The sequence below is a fragment of the Rhinopithecus bieti genome, unplaced genomic scaffold (assembly GCF_001698545.2).
Source record: "Rhinopithecus bieti isolate Rb0 unplaced genomic scaffold, ASM169854v2 scaffold_68553, whole genome shotgun sequence".
NCBI classification, from domain to species: domain Eukaryota; kingdom Metazoa; phylum Chordata; class Mammalia; order Primates; family Cercopithecidae; genus Rhinopithecus; species Rhinopithecus bieti.
Window position 1 is genome coordinate 226,224 of NW_016826183.1, and position 19,435 is coordinate 245,658.

The following is a 19,435-nucleotide window of genomic DNA, read 5'->3' on the forward strand; positions in this document are numbered from 1 at the left end:
AAAAAAAAAAAAAAAAAAAAAAAGCTACCTTCATCACTATGACATTTTCTTGCTTTATTTTCCTTTAATACCTGTCACTAGTTTTTGTTCAATTCTGCTATTATCAGCTCTCCCCAATAGAAATGACTCTGGAGGGGCAGAGGGTGGCCTTGTTTGGATCGTGGCATATCCCCAGCTTGTGGAACAGTGCCCACACAAGGGGAGCACCTGGCCAATGTATGTTGAATGAAATTATCATTATCGTAATATACAGATACTCACAAAACCTAAAGGGAAGAGAAATATTCAGAATTATAAATTAGCAGCTCCTCCCACCTGGGAGAAAATTAAGCTCCCAGGCATTCATTATATGTAGTAAATTAACTTTTCTCTCTGTGTTTATAATTCTGGCAATAGCTTTATACCATCTCTGGGAGAATGGAGAAAATTGTCACTCAAATAATTTTTCTGTAGGTCTTAATTTTCTTGTGGAACCCTGGCTGAGAAAGGCTGGTTTAAGGGAGTTGGTGACATTAAAAAGGATGCATCAAAGGTTTGATAATCCATATCCTTGAGATACTTGAAGCTGTGGGAATTACCTTGTCCAAGGATCTGTGTGTGTCCAAGGATGCGTGTTACTCTTGTTCATCATCTTGACACTAAGGAAAGATTAGACATCCGAATGTCAGACAGTAAGGAATCAAATCATGGCACTCCTCTATGAGATGATAGCTATATTAAAACACGTAGCTATGAATGGATTACTATGTATTGACATAGAAAAGTATTTCCCAGTCTGTTACTAAATAAGAAAATGACAGAACAGTCTATCCAGTGCCAGTCTGTATAATGATGTGTCAGGACCTACTGTGGGCCTCAGCTTTCTGAATCCTCATGGGAACCCACGAGGCAGGGGCCCTGTTGGCCCCAGTTATGCTTGAAGAGGCCAGGGCTGGTGCCCGTCAGAGATGCTTTGTCCACAGTCCCTGCACTCATGGTGAAGATGTCAGCAAACATGAGGATCTCCACCTGAGCAACTGCAGATCCTGCTCCCTTCCTCAGCGCTGGTGGCTCTCTACAGGTCGTTTACATCCATAGAGAGTGGGGAGTATCTAGAAGAAAAGACAGAATTAGAAGAGTAATAATGATCTGAGACTGAGTTTGGAGTGCTTTTAATTTTCATTTTTCTTTTGTCTACATTAAACTTTTCTAGTGATACTTGATGAATGCCATGAAAGAAGTAGATACATTTTGAAAAAATAGAAGACAAAGAGGAATTGGCACTGTTTTCAGTCAGTGGAAAGTTTCTTTTATCCATCTAAAGTGTTACTTGATTACTGAAGTTACAGTTTTCCTCTGGCTTAGCTCTTTTACATGCACAGCTTTATTTGTCTGTGATCCTACTAGGTAACTTGGCTTCTAAAACACAGGGGCTGCTTTTGCACCCGGAGAGTCCAAGTGAAAACTCAGGCTCTACCACTTCCTAGTTCTGGGACACTGGGGTTGCTGTTCAGTTTCTCTGTCCAAAGCCTTGTTCAGAAGAGTTAGAACAAGATGCAAGCACTGAATTTCCAGCCACGTTAAAGCTAGCGTGGGCACAGCCATGCCGTTGGAGAAGATGTGAGCATCCAGTATCTATTCTCACTTGAACTTACAGTGTTAGATCCTCAGCAATTACCCTCTTTCACTAATTGCTTAAGGATCATTTATAAGATAAGTTATTAATATTATTTGAGTGATGATGAGCATACATCTTTTCTTGTTGCTGTTTTATAGTAAGGAGCTGTGGCCTGTAATGGATAAGTGGATAAAATACAGAAAAGGACATGCGAACATTGCGTATACTCCTGATATTATTATAGCCTCAATACTGAGGCTGATTGGTAAGTTATCTGTTTTTTTATTATTTTTTCTTGTTATTGATGATATCTTGGTGCAAGGGTAGGGGTAACTGTATAATAATATATGTTGACTTTGAAAATGTTCCGTAACGACTGATTTTACAACCATCAGAGTAGATACTTTTGTGCTTTCAAGTCAGTCTTCTTTCTCTTTTCTTATAAATTAGTGTTTTATTCATCTTTTCAGAGGTTTTTTCATGTTAGTACATTTTAGTTATAACTGAGCTCTTTTAGATGCTAATACTAATACACATAAACACTAGGATATATAAGTTACTATAAATTATATTGTAGTTTCATTTGGTTTCTAAAATAAGGATTGTATTAAGCCATTCTTGCATTGCTATAAAATACTACCTGAGATGGGATAATTTATAAAGAGGTTTCATTGGCTCACAGTTCTGCAGGCTTTATAGGAAGTAGAGTGCTGGCACCTGCTTGGCTTCTGGGGAATTCTTAGGGAGCTTTCAATCATGGTTGAAGGTGATGAGGGAACAGACACATCACATATGTAAAGCAGGAGCAAATGAGGAGTAGTGGGGAGGTGTCACATACTTTTAAATGACCAGATCTCCTGTGAACTCAGAGCAAGAGCTTGCTCACCACAGGCATGGCCCAAGGCATTCATGAGGGATCCACTCCCATGATCCAGACACCTCCCACCAGGCCCCACCTCCAGCACTGGGGATTATAGTTCAATGTGAGATTTGGGTGGGGACAGATAACACAAACTATCCAGGATATCTTCACACCACCTGCCTCAGTGTTTTCATACTTGTCTGTTAAGGGTCACTTAAATGAATTACAGAAGTTAAATGATTGTTTAAAATAATTTAAATGAGACATGGATCCTTCTTAATCTCATATTTAAAGAGGACCTCAGTGGCCATTTGGTTCTCCTTCCTTATTTCCTGATAATTGTTAGTTTTGTTTTACTTAACTCCTATGAATCTTTATTTTATTTTACTTATTTTTTTGTTCTGTCTCGTCTTCAACAAGCTGCTGTTGAGGCCCTGCAGAATTATCAATGATAAGATCTATTATTTAGAAAGATGTCTTAGATACAAAAAACCCTTCAGACAAATCAGTGAATCCAGGAGCTGGGTTTTGAAAAGATTAACAAAATACACCACTAGCCAGACTAATAAAGAAGAAAAGGGACAAGAATCAAATAGACACAATAAAAAATGATAAAGGGGATATCACCACTGATTCCACAGAAATATAAACTGCCATCAGAGAATACTGTAAACACCTTTATGCAAATAAACTAGAAAATCTAGAAGAAATGGATAAATTCCTGGACACATGCACCCTACCAAGACTAAACCAGAAAGAAGTAGAATCCCTGAATAGACCGATAACAAGTTCTGAAATTGAGGCAGTGATTAATAGCCTACAAACCAAAAAAGCCCAGGACCAGACGGATTCACAGCCAAATTTTACCAGAGGTGCAAAGAGGAGCTGGTACCATTCCTTCTGAAACTATTCCAAACAATAGAGAAAGAAAGAATCCTCCTTAACTTATTTTAGGAGGCCAGCATCATCCTGGTACCAAAACCTGGCAGAAACAAAACAGAAAAGAAAATTTCAGACCAGTGTCTCCATTGAACATCGATGTGAAAATCCTCAATAAAGTACTAGCAAACCAAATCCAGCAGCACATCAAAAGCTTATCCACCACAATCAAGTCAGCTTTATCCCTGGGATGCAAGGCTGGTTCAGCATATGCAAATCAATAAACGTAATCCATCCCATAAACAGAACCAATGACAAAACCACATGATTATCTCAATAGATGCCAAAAAAGGCCTTCAATAAAATTTCAACATCCCTTCATGCTAAAACTCTCAAACTAGATATTGATGGAACATAACATAATTAGAGCTATTTATGACAAATCCACAGCTAGTATCATATTGAATGGGCCAAAGCTGGAAGCATTCCCTTTGAAAACCGGCACAAGGCAAGGATGCCCTCACTCACCACTCCTATTCAACATAGTATTGGAAGTTCTGGCCAGGCCAGTCGGGCAAGAGAAAGAAATAAAGGGTATTTACATAGGAAGTCAAATTGTCTGTTTGCAGATGACATGATTGTATATTTAGAAAACCCCATTGTCTCAGCCCAAAAACTCTTTAAGCAGATAAGCAACTTCAGCAGAGTCTCAGGATACAAAATCAGTGTGCAAAAATCAGTCATTCCTATATTCCAATAATAGACAAGCATAGAGCCAAATCATGAGTGAAATCCCATTCACAGTTGCTACAAAGAGAATGAAATATCTAGGAATACAGCTTACAAGGGATGTGAAGGAACTCTTCAAGGAGAACTACAAACCACTACTCGAGTAAAAAGGACACAAATGGAAAAACATTGCATGCTCATGGATAGGAAGAATCAATACCATGAAAATGGCCATACTGCCCAGAGTAATTTATAGATTCAATGCTATTTCCATCAAACTACCACTGACTTTCTATGCGGAATTAGAAAAAAAACTNTTAATTTTCATTTTTCTTTTGTCTACATTAAACTTTTCTAGTGATACTTGATGAATGCCATGAAAGAAGTAGATACATTTTTGAAAAAATAGAAGACAAAGAGGAATTGGCACTGTTTTCAGTCAGTGGAAAGTTTCTTTTATCCATCTAAAGTGTTACTTGATTACTGAAGTTACAGTTTTCCTCTGGCTTAGCTCTTTTTACATGCACAGCTTTATTTGTCTGTGATCCTACTAGGTAACTTGGCTTCTAAAACACAGGGGCTGCTTTTGCACCCGGAGAGTCCAAGTGAAAACTCAGGCTCTACCACTTCCTAGTTCTGGGACACTGGGGTTGCTGTTCAGTTTCTCTGTCCAAAGCCTTGTTCAGAAGAGTTAGAACAAGATGCAAGCACTGAATTTCCAGCCACGTTAAAGCTAGCGTGGGCACAGCCATGCCGTTGGAGAAGATGTGAGCATCCAGTATCTATTCTCACTTGAACTTACAGTGTTAGATCCTCAGCAATTACCCTCTTTCACTAATTGCTTAAGGATCATTTATAAGATAAGTTATTAATATTATTTGAGTGATGATGAGCATACATCTTTTCTTGTTGCTGTTTTATAGTAAGGAGCTGTGGCCTGTAATGGATAAGTGGATAAAATACAGAAAAGGACATGCGAACATTGCGTATACTCCTGATATTATTATAGCCTCAATACTGAGGCTGATTGGTAAGTTATCTGTTTTTTTATTATTTTTTCTTGTTATTGATGATATCTTGGTGCAAGGGTAGGGGGTAACTGTATAATAATATATGTTGACTTTGAAAATGTTCCGTAACGACTGATTTTACAACCATCAGAGTAGATACTTTTGTGCTTTCAAGTCAGTCTTCTTTCTCTTTTCTTATAAATTAGTGTTTTATTCATCTTTTTCAGAGGTTTTTTCATGTTAGTACATTTTAGTTATAACTGAGCTCTTTTTAGATGCTAATACTAATACACATAAACACTAGGATATATAAGTTACTATAAATTATATTGTAGTTTCATTTGGTTTCTAAAATAAGGATTGTATTAAGCCATTCTTGCATTGCTATAAAATACTACCTGAGATGGGATAATTTATAAAGAGGTTTCATTGGCTCACAGTTCTGCAGGCTTTATAGGAAGTAGAGTGCTGGCACCTGCTTGGCTTCTGGGGAATTCTTAGGGAGCTTTCAATCATGGTTGAAGGTGATGAGGGAACAGACACATCACATATGTAAAGCAGGAGCAAATGAGGAGTAGTGGGGAGGTGTCACATACTTTTAAATGACCAGATCTCCTGTGAACTCAGAGCAAGAGCTTGCTCACCACAGGCATGGCCCAAGGCATTCATGAGGGATCCACTCCCATGATCCAGACACCTCCCACCAGGCCCCACCTCCAGCACTGGGGATTATAGTTCAATGTGAGATTTGGGTGGGGACAGATAACACAAACTATATCCAGGATATCTTCACACCACCTGCCCCAGTGTTTTCATACTTGTCTGTTAAGGGTCACTTAAATGAATTACAGAAGTTAAATGATTGTTTAAAAATAATTTAAATGAGACATGGATCCTTCTTAATCTCATATTTAAAGAGGACCTCAGTGGCCATTTGGTTCTCCTTCCTTATTTCCTGATAATTGTTAGTTTTTGTTTTTACTTAACTCCTATGAATCTTTATTTTTATTTTTACTTATTTTTTTGTTCTGTCTCGTCTTCAACAAGCTGCTGTTGAGGCCCTGCAGAATTATCAATGATAAGATCTATTATTTAGAAAGATGTCTTAGATACAAAAAACCCTTCAGACAAATCAGTGAATCCAGGAGCTGGGTTTTTGAAAAGATTAACAAAATACACCACTAGCCAGACTAATAAAGAAGAAAAGGGACAAGAATCAAATAGACACAATAAAAAATGATAAAGGGGATATCACCACTGATTCCACAGAAATATAAACTGCCATCAGAGAATACTGTAAACACCTTTATGCAAATAAACTAGAAAATCTAGAAGAAATGGATAAATTCCTGGACACATGCACCCTACCAAGACTAAACCAGAAAGAAGTAGAATCCCTGAATAGACCGATAACAAGTTCTGAAATTGAGGCAGTGATTAATAGCCTACAAACCAAAAAAGCCCAGGACCAGACGGATTCACAGCCAAATTTTACCAGAGGTGCAAAGAGGAGCTGGTACCATTCCTTCTGAAACTATTCCAAACAATAGAGAAAGAAAGAATCCTCCTTAACTTATTTTAGGAGGCCAGCATCATCCTGGTACCAAAACCTGGCAGAAACAAAACAGAAAAAGAAAATTTCAGACCAGTGTCTCCATTGAACATCGATGTGAAAATCCTCAATAAAGTACTAGCAAACCAAATCCAGCAGCACATCAAAAAGCTTATCCACCACAATCAAGTCAGCTTTATCCCTGGGATGCAAGGCTGGTTCAGCATATGCAAATCAATAAACGTAATCCATCCCATAAACAGAACCAATGACAAAAACCACATGATTATCTCAATAGATGCCAAAAAAGGCCTTCAATAAAATTTCAACATCCCTTCATGCTAAAAACTCTCAAACTAGATATTGATGGAACATAACATAATTAGAGCTATTTATGACAAATCCACAGCTAGTATCATATTGAATGGGCCAAAGCTGGAAGCATTCCCTTTGAAAACCGGCACAAGGCAAGGATGCCCTCACTCACCACTCCTATTCAACATAGTATTGGAAGTTCTGGCCAGGCCAGTCGGGCAAGAGAAAGAAATAAAGGGTATTTACATAGGAAGTCAAATTGTCTGTTTGCAGATGACATGATTGTATATTTAGAAAACCCCATTGTCTCAGCCCAAAACTCTTTAAGCAGATAAGCAACTTCAGCAGAGTCTCAGGATACAAAATCAGTGTGCAAAATCAGTCATTCCTATATTCCAATAATAGACAAGCATAGAGCCAAATCATGAGTGAAATCCCATTCACAGTTGCTACAAAGAGAATGAAATATCTAGGAATACAGCTTACAAGGGATGTGAAGGAACTCTTCAAGGAGAACTACAAACCACTACTCGAGTAAAAGGACACAAATGGAAAACATTGCATGCTCATGGATAGGAAGAATCAATACCATGAAAATGGCCATACTGCCCAGAGTAATTTATAGATTCAATGCTATTTCCATCAAACTACCACTGACTTTCTATGCGGAATTAGAAAAAAAACTACTTTAAATTTCATATGGAACCGAAAAAAAGCTCATATAGCCAAGACAGTCATAAGCAAAAAGAACAAAGCTGGAAGTGTCACACTAGACTTCAAACTATACTAAAAGGCTACAGTAACCAAAACAGCATGGTACTGGCACCAAAACAGACATATAGACCAATGGAACAGAACAGAGACCTCAGAAATAACACCACACATCTACAACCATCTGATCTTTGACAAACCTGATAAAAACAAGCAATGAGGAAAGGATTCCCTATTTAATAAATGGTGCTGGGAAAACTGGCTAGCCATATGCACAAAACTGAAATTGGAACCTTTCCTTACACCTTATACAAAAATTAAATCAAGATGGATTGAAGACTTAATGTAAAACCCAAAACCATAAAAACCCTAAAAGAAAACCTAGGCAGTACCATTCAGGACATAGGCATGGGCAAAGACTTCTTGACTAAAACGCCAAAAACAATTGCAACAAAAGCCAAAATTGACAAGTGGGATCTAATTAAACTAAAGAGTTTCTTCACAGCAAAAGAAACTACCATCAGAATGAACAGGCAACCTACAGAATGGGAGAAATTTTTTGCAATGTGTCCATCTGAAAAAGGTCCAATATCCAGAATCTACAAGGAATGTAAACAAATTTACAAGAGAAAAACAACCCTATCAAAAAGTGGGCAAAGGATATGAACAGACACTTCTCTAAAGAAGACATTTATGCAGCCAACAAACATGAAAAAAAGCTCATCGTTCATTGGTTGTTAGAGAAGCGCAAATCAAAACCACTATGAGGTACCATCTCATGTCAGTTAGGATGGTGATCATTAAAAAGTCAGGAAACAACAGATGCTGGTGAGGCTGTGGGGACATAGGAACACTTTATAACACTGTTGGTGGGAGTGTGAATTAGTTCAAACATTGTGGAAGACAGTGTGGTGATTTCTCAAGGATCTAGAACCAGAAATAACATTTGACCCAGCAATCTCACTAGTGGGTATGTATCCAAAGGATTATAAATCATTCTACTATAAAGACACATGCACATGTATCTTTATTGCAGCATTGTTTACAATAGCAAAGACTTGGAACCAACCCAAATGTCCATCAGTGATAGACTGGATAAAGAAAATGTGGCACATAATATACCATGGAATACTATGTAGCCATAAAAATGAGTGTATGCCCTTTGCAGGGACATGAATGAAGCCGGAAGCCATCATTCTCAGCAAACTAACACAGGAACAGAAAACCAAACACTTCATGTTCTCACTCATAAGTGGGAGCTGAACAGTGAGAACACATGGACATGGGAACATCACACACTGGGGCCTGTCAGGGCGTGGGGGGTAAGGGGAGGGAGAGCATTAGGACAAATACCTGTGGGACTTAAAACCTAGCTAATGGGTTGATGGGTGCAGCAAACCGTCATGGCACATGTGTACCTATGTAACAAACCTGTACGTTCTGCACGTGTATCCTAGAACTTCAAAAAGAAAGCTCTCTTAATTTTGACCTGATTTCTGTATCTGCAGCATGTATTCTTTGCCCCTGGGGAATATGAAATAAGCTTCATCCAATTTCTGCATTATAGCCCTTAGATACTTTGAAGACAGTTATGACTTTTAAATATCTTTGGATTTTTCTTAATTAAAACTCAAAGATAGCATCATTTGCAATAAGGTTAGTGTTTGAGAATACGTTATATAAGTGAGTCTAAAAATAGATCACAGTAGGCAATACCCTGTGAATTTTGTTACTGTATCGGCAAATTTGCATTCCTCCTCTGTGTGTACTTTGCATGCAAATATAGCAACATTGCCCTAAGTAAATAAAATGATTCTAGACAAAAACTTGGTTACAAAGTAGACACCAAATTTCACTGGAAATAACCAATAATACACTTGGAGATAAGTTACCAAACAAGAGGATAGGAGAACCAAATGATTGCCAAAGACCAGGAATTCAGAAGAGATATATCAGAAGATAAACAGAGGCACAGAAGTGGAAATGAAGAAACTAGGCCACGTGGTGCACAGGTTCAAAACTGTTTTGCTGAATTCCTCAGTTCAAGATAACCCTCAACAGCAATTTCCATTCTAGCTGTGGAGCACTAGGGAACACAGGAAGGTCAGTGACGGCGTTCCCAGCAGTTAGGTGACATCCGTGTATCTGGAAATGCTGATTTCAGCAGCAGCTTCTCTTACGAATTCAGGAAAAAATGCTCATGCTTTTGACTCATTCTAAATTGTGAAATCTTTTTGAGAGTTAAAAAAAGTCAGAAGAGATGTTTTAAGGTGTTAATAAATATGTTATCCTAGATAATCTGTGGAATTTTCAAAACAATAGGGTATTTTTTTAGTCACACTTTAAAATATGGTGATTTTTTTTGGTTCTTGTTTTAGTGGTTGTGTTTCTGTATTGGTTAATCTTGAGAAGAAATGAATGAAGATTGTGTTTTTTGTGCTCAGCAGCCTCATATAACAGCGGAAGCAGCCTCTTTGCATTTTAGAGGGGGTCAGCTGGACATGTGATTTATCTTGGTGTCTTCTCCAGTGTCTCTTCTAATTAGTGTTTATCTTCTGGGGTTACCAAATTTGGCTGGCCATCCAAATTGCCTGAGAAGCTTTTTAAAAAACACAGATTCTCAGGCTCCATCTTCCGAGGTTCTGATAGTGTTAGGGTTGTGTCTGCAAAGCTCTGTAGGCATGCTCATGAAATAATGGGTTTGGAAAAGAGAATGATTGCCATAAATAAAACAGTATACACAGTCATTGACCGCATAACAATGTTTTCATCAGCAGTGGAGCACATACCAGAAGGTGATCTCAGAAGATGATAATACCTTGTTTTCCTGTACTCTTTCTATGTTTAGATACACAGATGCTTACCAAAGTGTTACAGTTGCCTCCAGTATTCGGTACAGGAACATGCTGTACAGATTTGTATGGCCTAGGTGTGTAGTGGGCTGCTCCGTCTGCGTTTGTGGAAGTGTACTCTAGGATAATGTTTGTCCAAGGACACAATCTCCTAAAAGATGAATTTCTTAAAATGTGATCTCCTGGCTAAGCAACCTGTAACTGTACTTTACCTTTCATTTAGATGTCACAAAACTCTTTTAAAGAAAACTATTTAAGATTATATACTTTCAAATATGTACCTTAAAATATGTGAATTAAGAATATGTTAATAGTTTATTTAAAAAGAAGGGTGTGTAATTGTAGGGAGAAAATATGGCTTGTAATTTTATTCAAATCAAGTCTAGTTTATTCTTTCAATCTTTAAAATTCTGGCTGTTGAGAGCCAAATAATTTATGACTTTAATAATATGTATTATTTAGAGTAATAAATGCATACTTATACAATTAAGAGTGATATACAATACAATTATATGTTACAGAGAATAAGAATAATGTGTAATTAACATAATATATATAATTGACAATACCATGTACTAAAATGCTTATAAACATATAAAAGCAGTTCAGAGGATGGATAATTAGCATAAGGTCGAAATAAGAGCAAAGTCAGGAAGAATAAGCCCTTCCCAGGTCTGCTGATGAAGTCGTGTGCATGAGCAAGATGAATGTGGGGAGGCTGGAGAACAACCTAGCGGGCCGCCATGTGTGCACAGGTGTGCCAGCACAGGAGAGGAGCAGCAGAGCCTGGTCCTGCCTGTCCTTTTGGTGCCGTGGCACTATACGCAGGAGATGAGACTCAGAACCAGGCAGCTGCTGGGTGACAAGGATAGTGGTGTGGGCTGAGGGCAAGGGGTGAAAGTGAGTGAGGCCTGCTGTTTAGGCCTGGCAGATTTCTCAGAAATGACATTAATACCCTCACTCCCCAACACACACACATACACACAAAAACACACTCATCTGGATTGGGAGTTTTAATTGTTCCTAAGGAGAAACTGTTAGTGAACTTTCTTGCCATTTCTGAATCTGACCTTGACTGAAAAATTGAGTAAAAGTGATATAATGATATTAACTTAAGTCACACGCTAATCTTCATAAAATAAAGGAATTGTCTTTATTCTTTTTTGTTGTTTTTTTGAGACGGAGTTTCACTCTTGTTGCCCAGGCTGGAGTGCAATGGCGCCGTCTCGGCTCACCACAACCTCCGCCTCCCAGGTTCAAGCAATTCTCTTGCCTCTCAGCCTCCCGAGTAGCTGGGATTACAGGCATGCGCCAGCACGCCCGGCTAATTTTTTGTAGTTTTTTTTTAGTGGAGACAGAGTTTCTCCATGTTGGTCAGGCTGATCTCGAACTCCCAGCCTCGGGTGATCCACCTGCCTTGGCCTCCCAAAGTGCTGGGATTACAAGTGTGAGCCACCGTACCCGGCCTCTGTCTATTCTTAATTCAAAATCTGCACATCCTATTAATGAGATTTTTACTCCATGGACAATAAAAGAGTTTTATGTCAGTGAGACTTGCGTTTTCTAATGTTGGATTCAGGTGTGAGCGTTGCTAACAGCAAATGGCCACAGGATTAGTACATGGGGTTTAACTCCAACCTACCTTAATGATAAACTGTTAAAAAGCATTTTGTGGAATGTTCAAATTGCTCTAGAGTCACAGAAATGTGGTGGAGAATAGAAACTCATCTCACTGCAGTGCTCAGTTCTTGGCAGAGCAGAGGCCTGGAAAGATTAAGCCCTTGTCTGAGGCCATACAGTGGAAAGGTAGCAAAATTGGGACAGAAATTTGCCTACCACTGGATTCAGTGGTTGTAGAATACCATCTTTCTGCCCCAGAGAGCTTTTACAATCCTGAATAATTTGCCCAGTATTAACTGGAACCTAGAGCTAGAAAAAGACTGTGTCACATGTCAGGTTTCTGCAGGTCAGACTGAATTAGCCATTATTCGGTGATTTCTATCCATTCTCTTGGCAGATCTGTTAGCTTTCCTTCGAAATTGTGTCAGCTCACCATTTCTTTGCAAACTTGCATCCAAAAATTTAAATGAAAACCCTGCTGTCTTTATCTTCTAATTAGTGTTTATTGGAAGGGTCTGTCCTGTAGACTTACTTCGTGTGCAAGCCTCAGCTCTCCTCCAGCTCCCTTGACAGTGCTGGGGATTGCATTGTCATGTATGTTGAGATTAACTCCACATTTCTTATTTGTATTCTAATACAGCTGGATGGCCCTGGGCATCCTCACATACCTTCTGTGGGGAGCTCTTCCTCCATCATAGCCAATCTGTCATCTCTGTCGTGTCATTGTATATTGAGTCTTTTTCCCCAAATCATCTACTAGACTCATGATTTCCTCTTATTTTACTCCTTAGCTCCATTAATTTAAATCACTTATAAAACTGAATTTCATTAAGCGCTTTTAATTGAAAGAAAGAGATCCATTATAACATGATTATGTATTTCCTGGGAACGCATGCACATCCCATGATTGAATAAGGCCATAGCTGTGTTGGATGCACATCCCTTTCTCTGCTGTTAGTCATACATTTAATATCCGTGGTAGATTGTTTCAGAGGACAGATCCAGTGGTATGCTGTTAGCAGTTTAATCTAATTGCAAAGAGATATTTGAAAGTGGTCAGTAACCTGAAATTTCTGATTTCTGAAGTAAATTACTTTTCAATTTCCTAGGCTTCCTAAAAATTATTCAGATATTTACAGTGTCATCTTAAATTGGGAGTTATCCTAATATTCTTTGATCAGTAATTATTTACTGAGCATCTGTTGTGTATCACAATATTCAGGCTGCACGTACCTAACACTAAGCTAGTTCCTGTAGAGGTTACAAAGTAATACAAATTACTTAAGTGCCCCATGCCTCAGTTTCTCCACATTTAAAATAGAGATGAAACTCTCATACTGGATTCACATACAGACCTGTGGGACGTTTGTAGCATTGAGAGAGAACGTGAACACAGAACACTAGCATACAATACGATACTGTTGTAAAAGCACATCCAAGATATGTTCCGCAACGCTCCTACCGAAGAACCAAAAGAAGATGAGGACTCGCCTGGAGGGAGGGAGCGGGATTGCACTTTGAGTCAAGCTCTCATCCGTGCGAGGGCTCCTGGAGTAAGAGAAGGCGCCGAGTGTAGAGGAATGGGGGGAATGATGCCATTCTGCTTGCTTTAGCCTTTAATGAATTTGGTTGCCCTGTGATCTCAATCTTTGGATCTTTGGTTCTCATACCTGTTAGTTATCGTTGAGAACCCTGAAGGAACTTTCGTTACTCCAGGTTATATCTATCTGTATTCACTGTGTTAGTAATTAAAAACTGAGAAATTGTTGATTTAGTTATTCATTTATAATGAACAGTAATGAACCCATAAATGACATTTTTAATGAAAGGTAACTATATTTCCAAAACAAAAAATAATGGGAATCGCATTGCCTTGCTGCAGACCTTTGTACTGTCTGGTTTGATAGAAGATGGCTGATTTTTCATTATCTGTTCTGCATTCAGTCCCATTTGTTTTTCATATACGTAAGACTGAATGTATGAAGAAAACTCATTCTCATACAAGTATGTAGTTGATGGCAGAATCTTTTATTAGCCTTTTCAAATATGGATATTCTTTTTTGATACTACAATAAAACTCAAGTAGTAGTTTCTTAAAGGTTACTTGAAGTGTGAAATCTGAAATGCTGCAGTGAACTTTTTGTACCTTGTTTTTTTTGTTGTTGTTGTTGTTTTGCTTGTTTGTTTGTTTGTTTGAGACGGAGTCTCACTCTGTGGCCCAGGCTGGAGTGCTGTGGCCGGATCTCAGCTCACTACAAGCTCCGCCTACCGAGTTTACGCCATTCTCCTGCCTCAGCCTCCCGAGTAGCTGGGACTACAGGCGCCCGCCACATCGCCCGGCTAGTTTTTTGTATTTTTTTAGTAGAGACGGGGTTTCACCATGTTCGCCAGGATGGTCTCAATCTCCTGACCTCGTGATCCGCCCGTCTTGGCCTCCCAAAGTGCTGGGATTACAGGCTTGAGCCACCGCGCCCGGCCTGTACCTTGTTATACTAGAATCCACTGAGCTAGCTTAAATGTCGAAGGGATCCTTTTGCCCAGTTATGATTTTGTAACCTGCATTATTCACTTGGAAAATAATTGATTGACATAGATATTCCAAATGCCAACAATACCCAAAAAACACGTTTAATGTCACCAGTCTCGTCACAGAAAAGTCTTAAATATTGTAAAGGTGTCAAGCTCAGGGTAACTGATGAAAATTGTTCCAAACTTAATTTTGCTTAAAAGCTCAAATGTTGTTGACCACGAGGATAAAGTTCCTTTAAGTTACAGGTTCACTTTGTTTATTGTTGAAAAAAATCTGCCTTGTTCCAGTTAGCCATAGTTTGTCAGTTCTTTCAATCAAAAGTGGTGCCCTATGAGAAAAAAGGCGCCTGATTTCATTCACAACACAAACAATTGGATAAGTGCATTTCTTCACAACAGCCAGTGCACTCAGTGTACGGGGGAGTGCTTCCTGTGCCGTCTACAGCATGGTACAGAGTTCTGTGTTTAGGGGTCCAGGTTTAGTGAGAGTAGTTGCAACTAAGTGAACTTGGCTTTTTGACTGTGAGCACCTGGCAATGGGGAATAACTCCCATTTAGCGAGGTGCCACTGTTTGGACTTGCACTCAGAGTCCAGTAGTTTCATCTGCTGTGGCTTTTGCACCATCAGACCACATGTCAGCACTGGGAGGAAGGCACAGAACTTCTTAGCATTGTTGTGAAGTAGTTTGACTTAGAGGACTCTAAGGTTTCTGCAGACTACATTTGAGAATTACTGCTCTGTGGTATAATAGCAGTTGCCAAAAGTGAGACCAGAAATACATATTTTTGGTGGTACCATAGTCTTATCTTGGATCTGTTAACTTAATAGAAGTCAGGCGTTTCACATTGGTCCTAGTGAAACCATTCTTTCTTCTAACTTCTGTTTATTCCATTGTAACTTGGAAAGCAGCACATTGTATATCATCTGCATAGGTGAATGCAAGAAGAAATGATGAGGCATTTGATCACTTCCTGTAAGAGAAATGGACCTTTAAATTCTGAGGAGAAGTTAATCAACATTTAACTGGACTGTTTCCATTTTGTTTTGTTTCCCCTAGGTCGTTTAGGCCAGTTGGGTTTGAAAGAAGGATTTCCATCTGCTGTGAAAAACATTAGTTCGGTTATCGGTATGTTTATACAGCATGCTCACGATGAAGGTAAAACTTACATCTAGTAAAATTACTTTCAAGTAACTTGTGTTTCTCATAGTTAAACCTTTTTTGGGGTCCTCACTGTGTGCTGTGCTCTGTGCTTCGTTTGCTGCCTCATAGATGAGGGAATATTTGCAAAACATTCCGGCATTAATATTGGAATGTGTGTGTGGATTTTGTGGTGGTGTTTGTTTACTTAAATGAAAGTCATTTGCCCTGTTGGGCACTGCTTCCCTAAGGTGGAAGAAACTCTCTTTTCCTGCGGCTAACATTCTGCCTCTAAAACTCTGTACTGTGTGATCCCTGACAAGTGACTTAACCTGGGCTCTCTGCGAGGCCTCCTGGGTGGAGCTGTGTCTTGATGGAATGAAATCAGTGATGCACAGGTATCACAGAGTACTTAGCATCATCAGGAGAGAGCTTGGAAACCTGGAAACCTTGTGAGCAAGGCTTCCTAGTGGGGATTTCTGTTACCATTTACATATTGCATAGCATGTGATTTTATGTCTTTTGTGGGAGAAGCTTAAAGTCACTCTTATAAGGGATGAATCTAGTTTTTATTTTGAATATTGTAGAATCAAGGAATAATACAGTTAAGCAGCATCACATCAGAAATGCACAAAGTGACATTTTCAATACTGTGTAACACCCAAGATGATCTTAACATGGTAGGTTCTTTGTCTTCAGCTTTCAGTGGAAGACTGGATATTGAACTTCATGAGAACAGCGTTTCTCATTAAGCTGCTTTCTCTGAAATACCTTCTTTCACTTTAGGATAGCTGCTGAAGTGGTGCACATTTCTTCCATATGACAATGTTCTCTTTTACAATTGAGGTTGTATATTGACATAAGAGAAAGTAGCCAGAATAATGGCTGATGGGTTGTCTAGCCAACAGATGCAGATTAACTTTGCTACTAGGGTGGGTGTAACCTCGAAGCTGTGGTAATCCTCGTCCCCATGAGGGAGGAGGAGGAGCTGATGTTGGGACCTGCTATAGATTAGACCCTGTGCATGGCACTGCCCCACAGCCTAATCCCCAAGACAGCCATCTGCATGGATGGCCTTGTCCTTCTTATATACGGGAGGAAACCAAAGCTCAGAGAGAAGAGTGATTTGCTGAAGGTGAGGCTAGGAAGTGCCGTCCCTGCTGTTTGCCCAGGTCTGTCCCTCTCCAGAGCTAGCTCTTTAAATAGTGCCACATGTTCTTATTTATTAAAATTCTTTTTAACCTCTTGTGTTTCTCTTACTGTTAAACTTTTTTATTTGTTTGAGTCATGGCCTTACAATGTACCCCATGCTCTATGCTTTCTCATTGCTTGTCGTCTATGGCGGAGGAAGTAATTTTCAGAGCTGCAGTTCTGCCTGCATTTTCAGCATTAATGTTTGAATGTGTGGGCTTTTGTATTGTTTGAAATGGTCTAGTTTGCCCTGTTGGAGAAGACTGAGATACACATTGATTATATCTTATTTGAAATGCTTGGGACCAGAAGTGTTTTAGACTTCAGATTTTCTTGGATTTTGGAGTATTTCCTTTATATTTACGAGTTGAACATCCCTAATCAGAATGCTTCCTTTGTGGGTCATGTTGGTGCTCCAAAAGTTTCAGCTTTGGAGCATTTTGGATTTCAGATTTTTGGAGTAGGAACACATGACCTATATATAGTTAATAAACTTTAACTCCTAAATTGTTTAACCTAAATTATTTAAATACATTAAATTTTAACTAAATTAAATTTTAATAACTCTAAAATAAACTTACCTTAAAAGAGAACTGTGATAATATACTGTAATGTATAACCTAGCTATAATTTAGAATCACACTATACTGTAGTTTTTGAAAGTATGGTATGGTTAAAAAAAAAAAAAGCTTTTCCTTTTGCTCATTTTTTTTTGCTTTTCATTTCCAAAGTCCATTTATAAATACTTCCTGTGGATATCTCATAGAGTCATGTGTTTAATGAATGTTTTAGGATCACATTTTATTAAAACTTAAATATGAGAGTGTGATCCTTCCAGAACTGTTTTGGGAAGCTTAGTGGTGGCCATGGGTGACTGGGATCTTTGAGGCCCTCTCCCTTTTACAAACACACCAGCAGTCCTCAGGACACTGCTGGGGCCAGGAAACCACAGACAGCTACTGTCAGGCTTTTTTAATTTTTTATTTGTGGACAGGTCTTAAATGAATTTTTTTATTGTGGGTTTTTAAAAATATTTAATTTTCATTGCTGGCAGAAAGCATTCTGTTATTTGAATAGTATTCCAGTAGTTTACATCACTAAAATTTTGGATAACAGATACTTTCTTGTCTTATGACTGATTTGAAATTTCTTTTCAGATATACCATGGGGTATACAGTTAGCAGCTGTGTATGCTCTTTGTGACTTGAGTCCCAGCAATCCAGCAGAAATTTCGAAGATCCTGGAAGCTTGGCGGAGAGAGGCCTCCAAAAGCGTTCCGTCTGCGATTGTCAGCTGCTTAGAGGAAGTCAGTGCCCTGAGCACGGAGGAGCTTGGCTGACCCGGGATGCCACTGAGGCTTGAGAAGTGCCTTGACACATTTTGAACACAAATAGTTTGATCAGCTTTGAGAACACAAAGGGAGGTTTAAAAACGAAAGACATAAAATAGAACAGATCAGAGGCTCTCCTTATTGTTTGGCAAGGAGACAGGAGAAACAAGCAGTCGCATAGTCGTTTTTCCCTAAATCTCATACATTTCACTTAAGGCTGTCGTGATCTGTGACATATGGGTTATATTATTGTGTCTTTGTCAAACAACAAAAACTTGAACTTAGCCCTTTTTTTGCTGCAGAAAGTGTCCTTTTAGTGGCTTTTTAAAATTGAGTGGCATTTTATAATAAACTTACCAATATAAAAACATGATTTGGTTCCTTAGCTATTGTTGGACTTGTGCTCCAATGAGTGACTAGGAAAAAATAAATTGGCAAAAAGTTAGAGTTTTCTGCTATCTTAGCTGGAAATGAGCTGCAAAAGTTTTTCTCAAGATGTAGTGCGTAATTGATCAGAGCAAAACATGGAGAGCCCTTTGCAGAAACCCACTTTAATGCATTTTCTTCATATCCCTAAAGTTCCTTAAAAATACGTGACAATGTATCAGGAAGAGGAGAACTGAAGAGTAGAAGTTCCCTTGCAGATTTTTTTATCAGTGACATGTAAATGAGCAACTCACAGATGAGCGCAGGCAGAGCTCTGTGTGCCGTGTACATATGGACCGTGCTATGATGTGTCTCACATTTGATGATATTCCACTTTCGGAATTTTAGTATTTGTATATAGAAAATGGGTTTAATAACTCACCATGGTTTTGATTTGTCTTATATTCGTTATTTCTTAAAACTCTTGTATGTGTTTTTATAATAAAAAATAAAAGTAAGCCATGGATATTACTGTTCTGATTATTAGAATGAAACTGGGTGTTACTTCTGTTCTACCAAGGGTGAAGAAGGCACCTAATCGAAGAAGAAAATGGTCATTCCTAAGGAGACTTGCCTTCTGGGGATATAAACATTGCATTGCCGGTACTTGCCTGGCTTTGAGTATTTACGGAGATGCTCTTTAGTGATACCAGATGCCAGATAATTAAGTGCTTGCAGGCCCTCATGATTGGA

General features: G+C 38.7%; 1 protein-coding gene across 1 annotated transcript in view; it reads left to right on the forward strand.

The window, feature by feature from the left end:
* The window catches only part of ICE1 (interactor of little elongation complex ELL subunit 1), a 70,263-nt gene extending 51,055 nt beyond the window's left edge, over nt 1-19,208 (forward strand). Inside the window, 3 exon segments of the mRNA XM_017863347.1 lie at nt 1,756-1,862; nt 15,715-15,813; nt 18,144-19,208. Of these exon segments, the coding sequence (XP_017718836.1) occupies nt 1,756-1,862; nt 15,715-15,813; nt 18,144-18,325 (388 nt within the window). The 3' untranslated portion in view covers nt 18,326-19,208.
* The last annotated feature ends 227 nt before the right edge of the window (nt 19,209-19,435 follow it).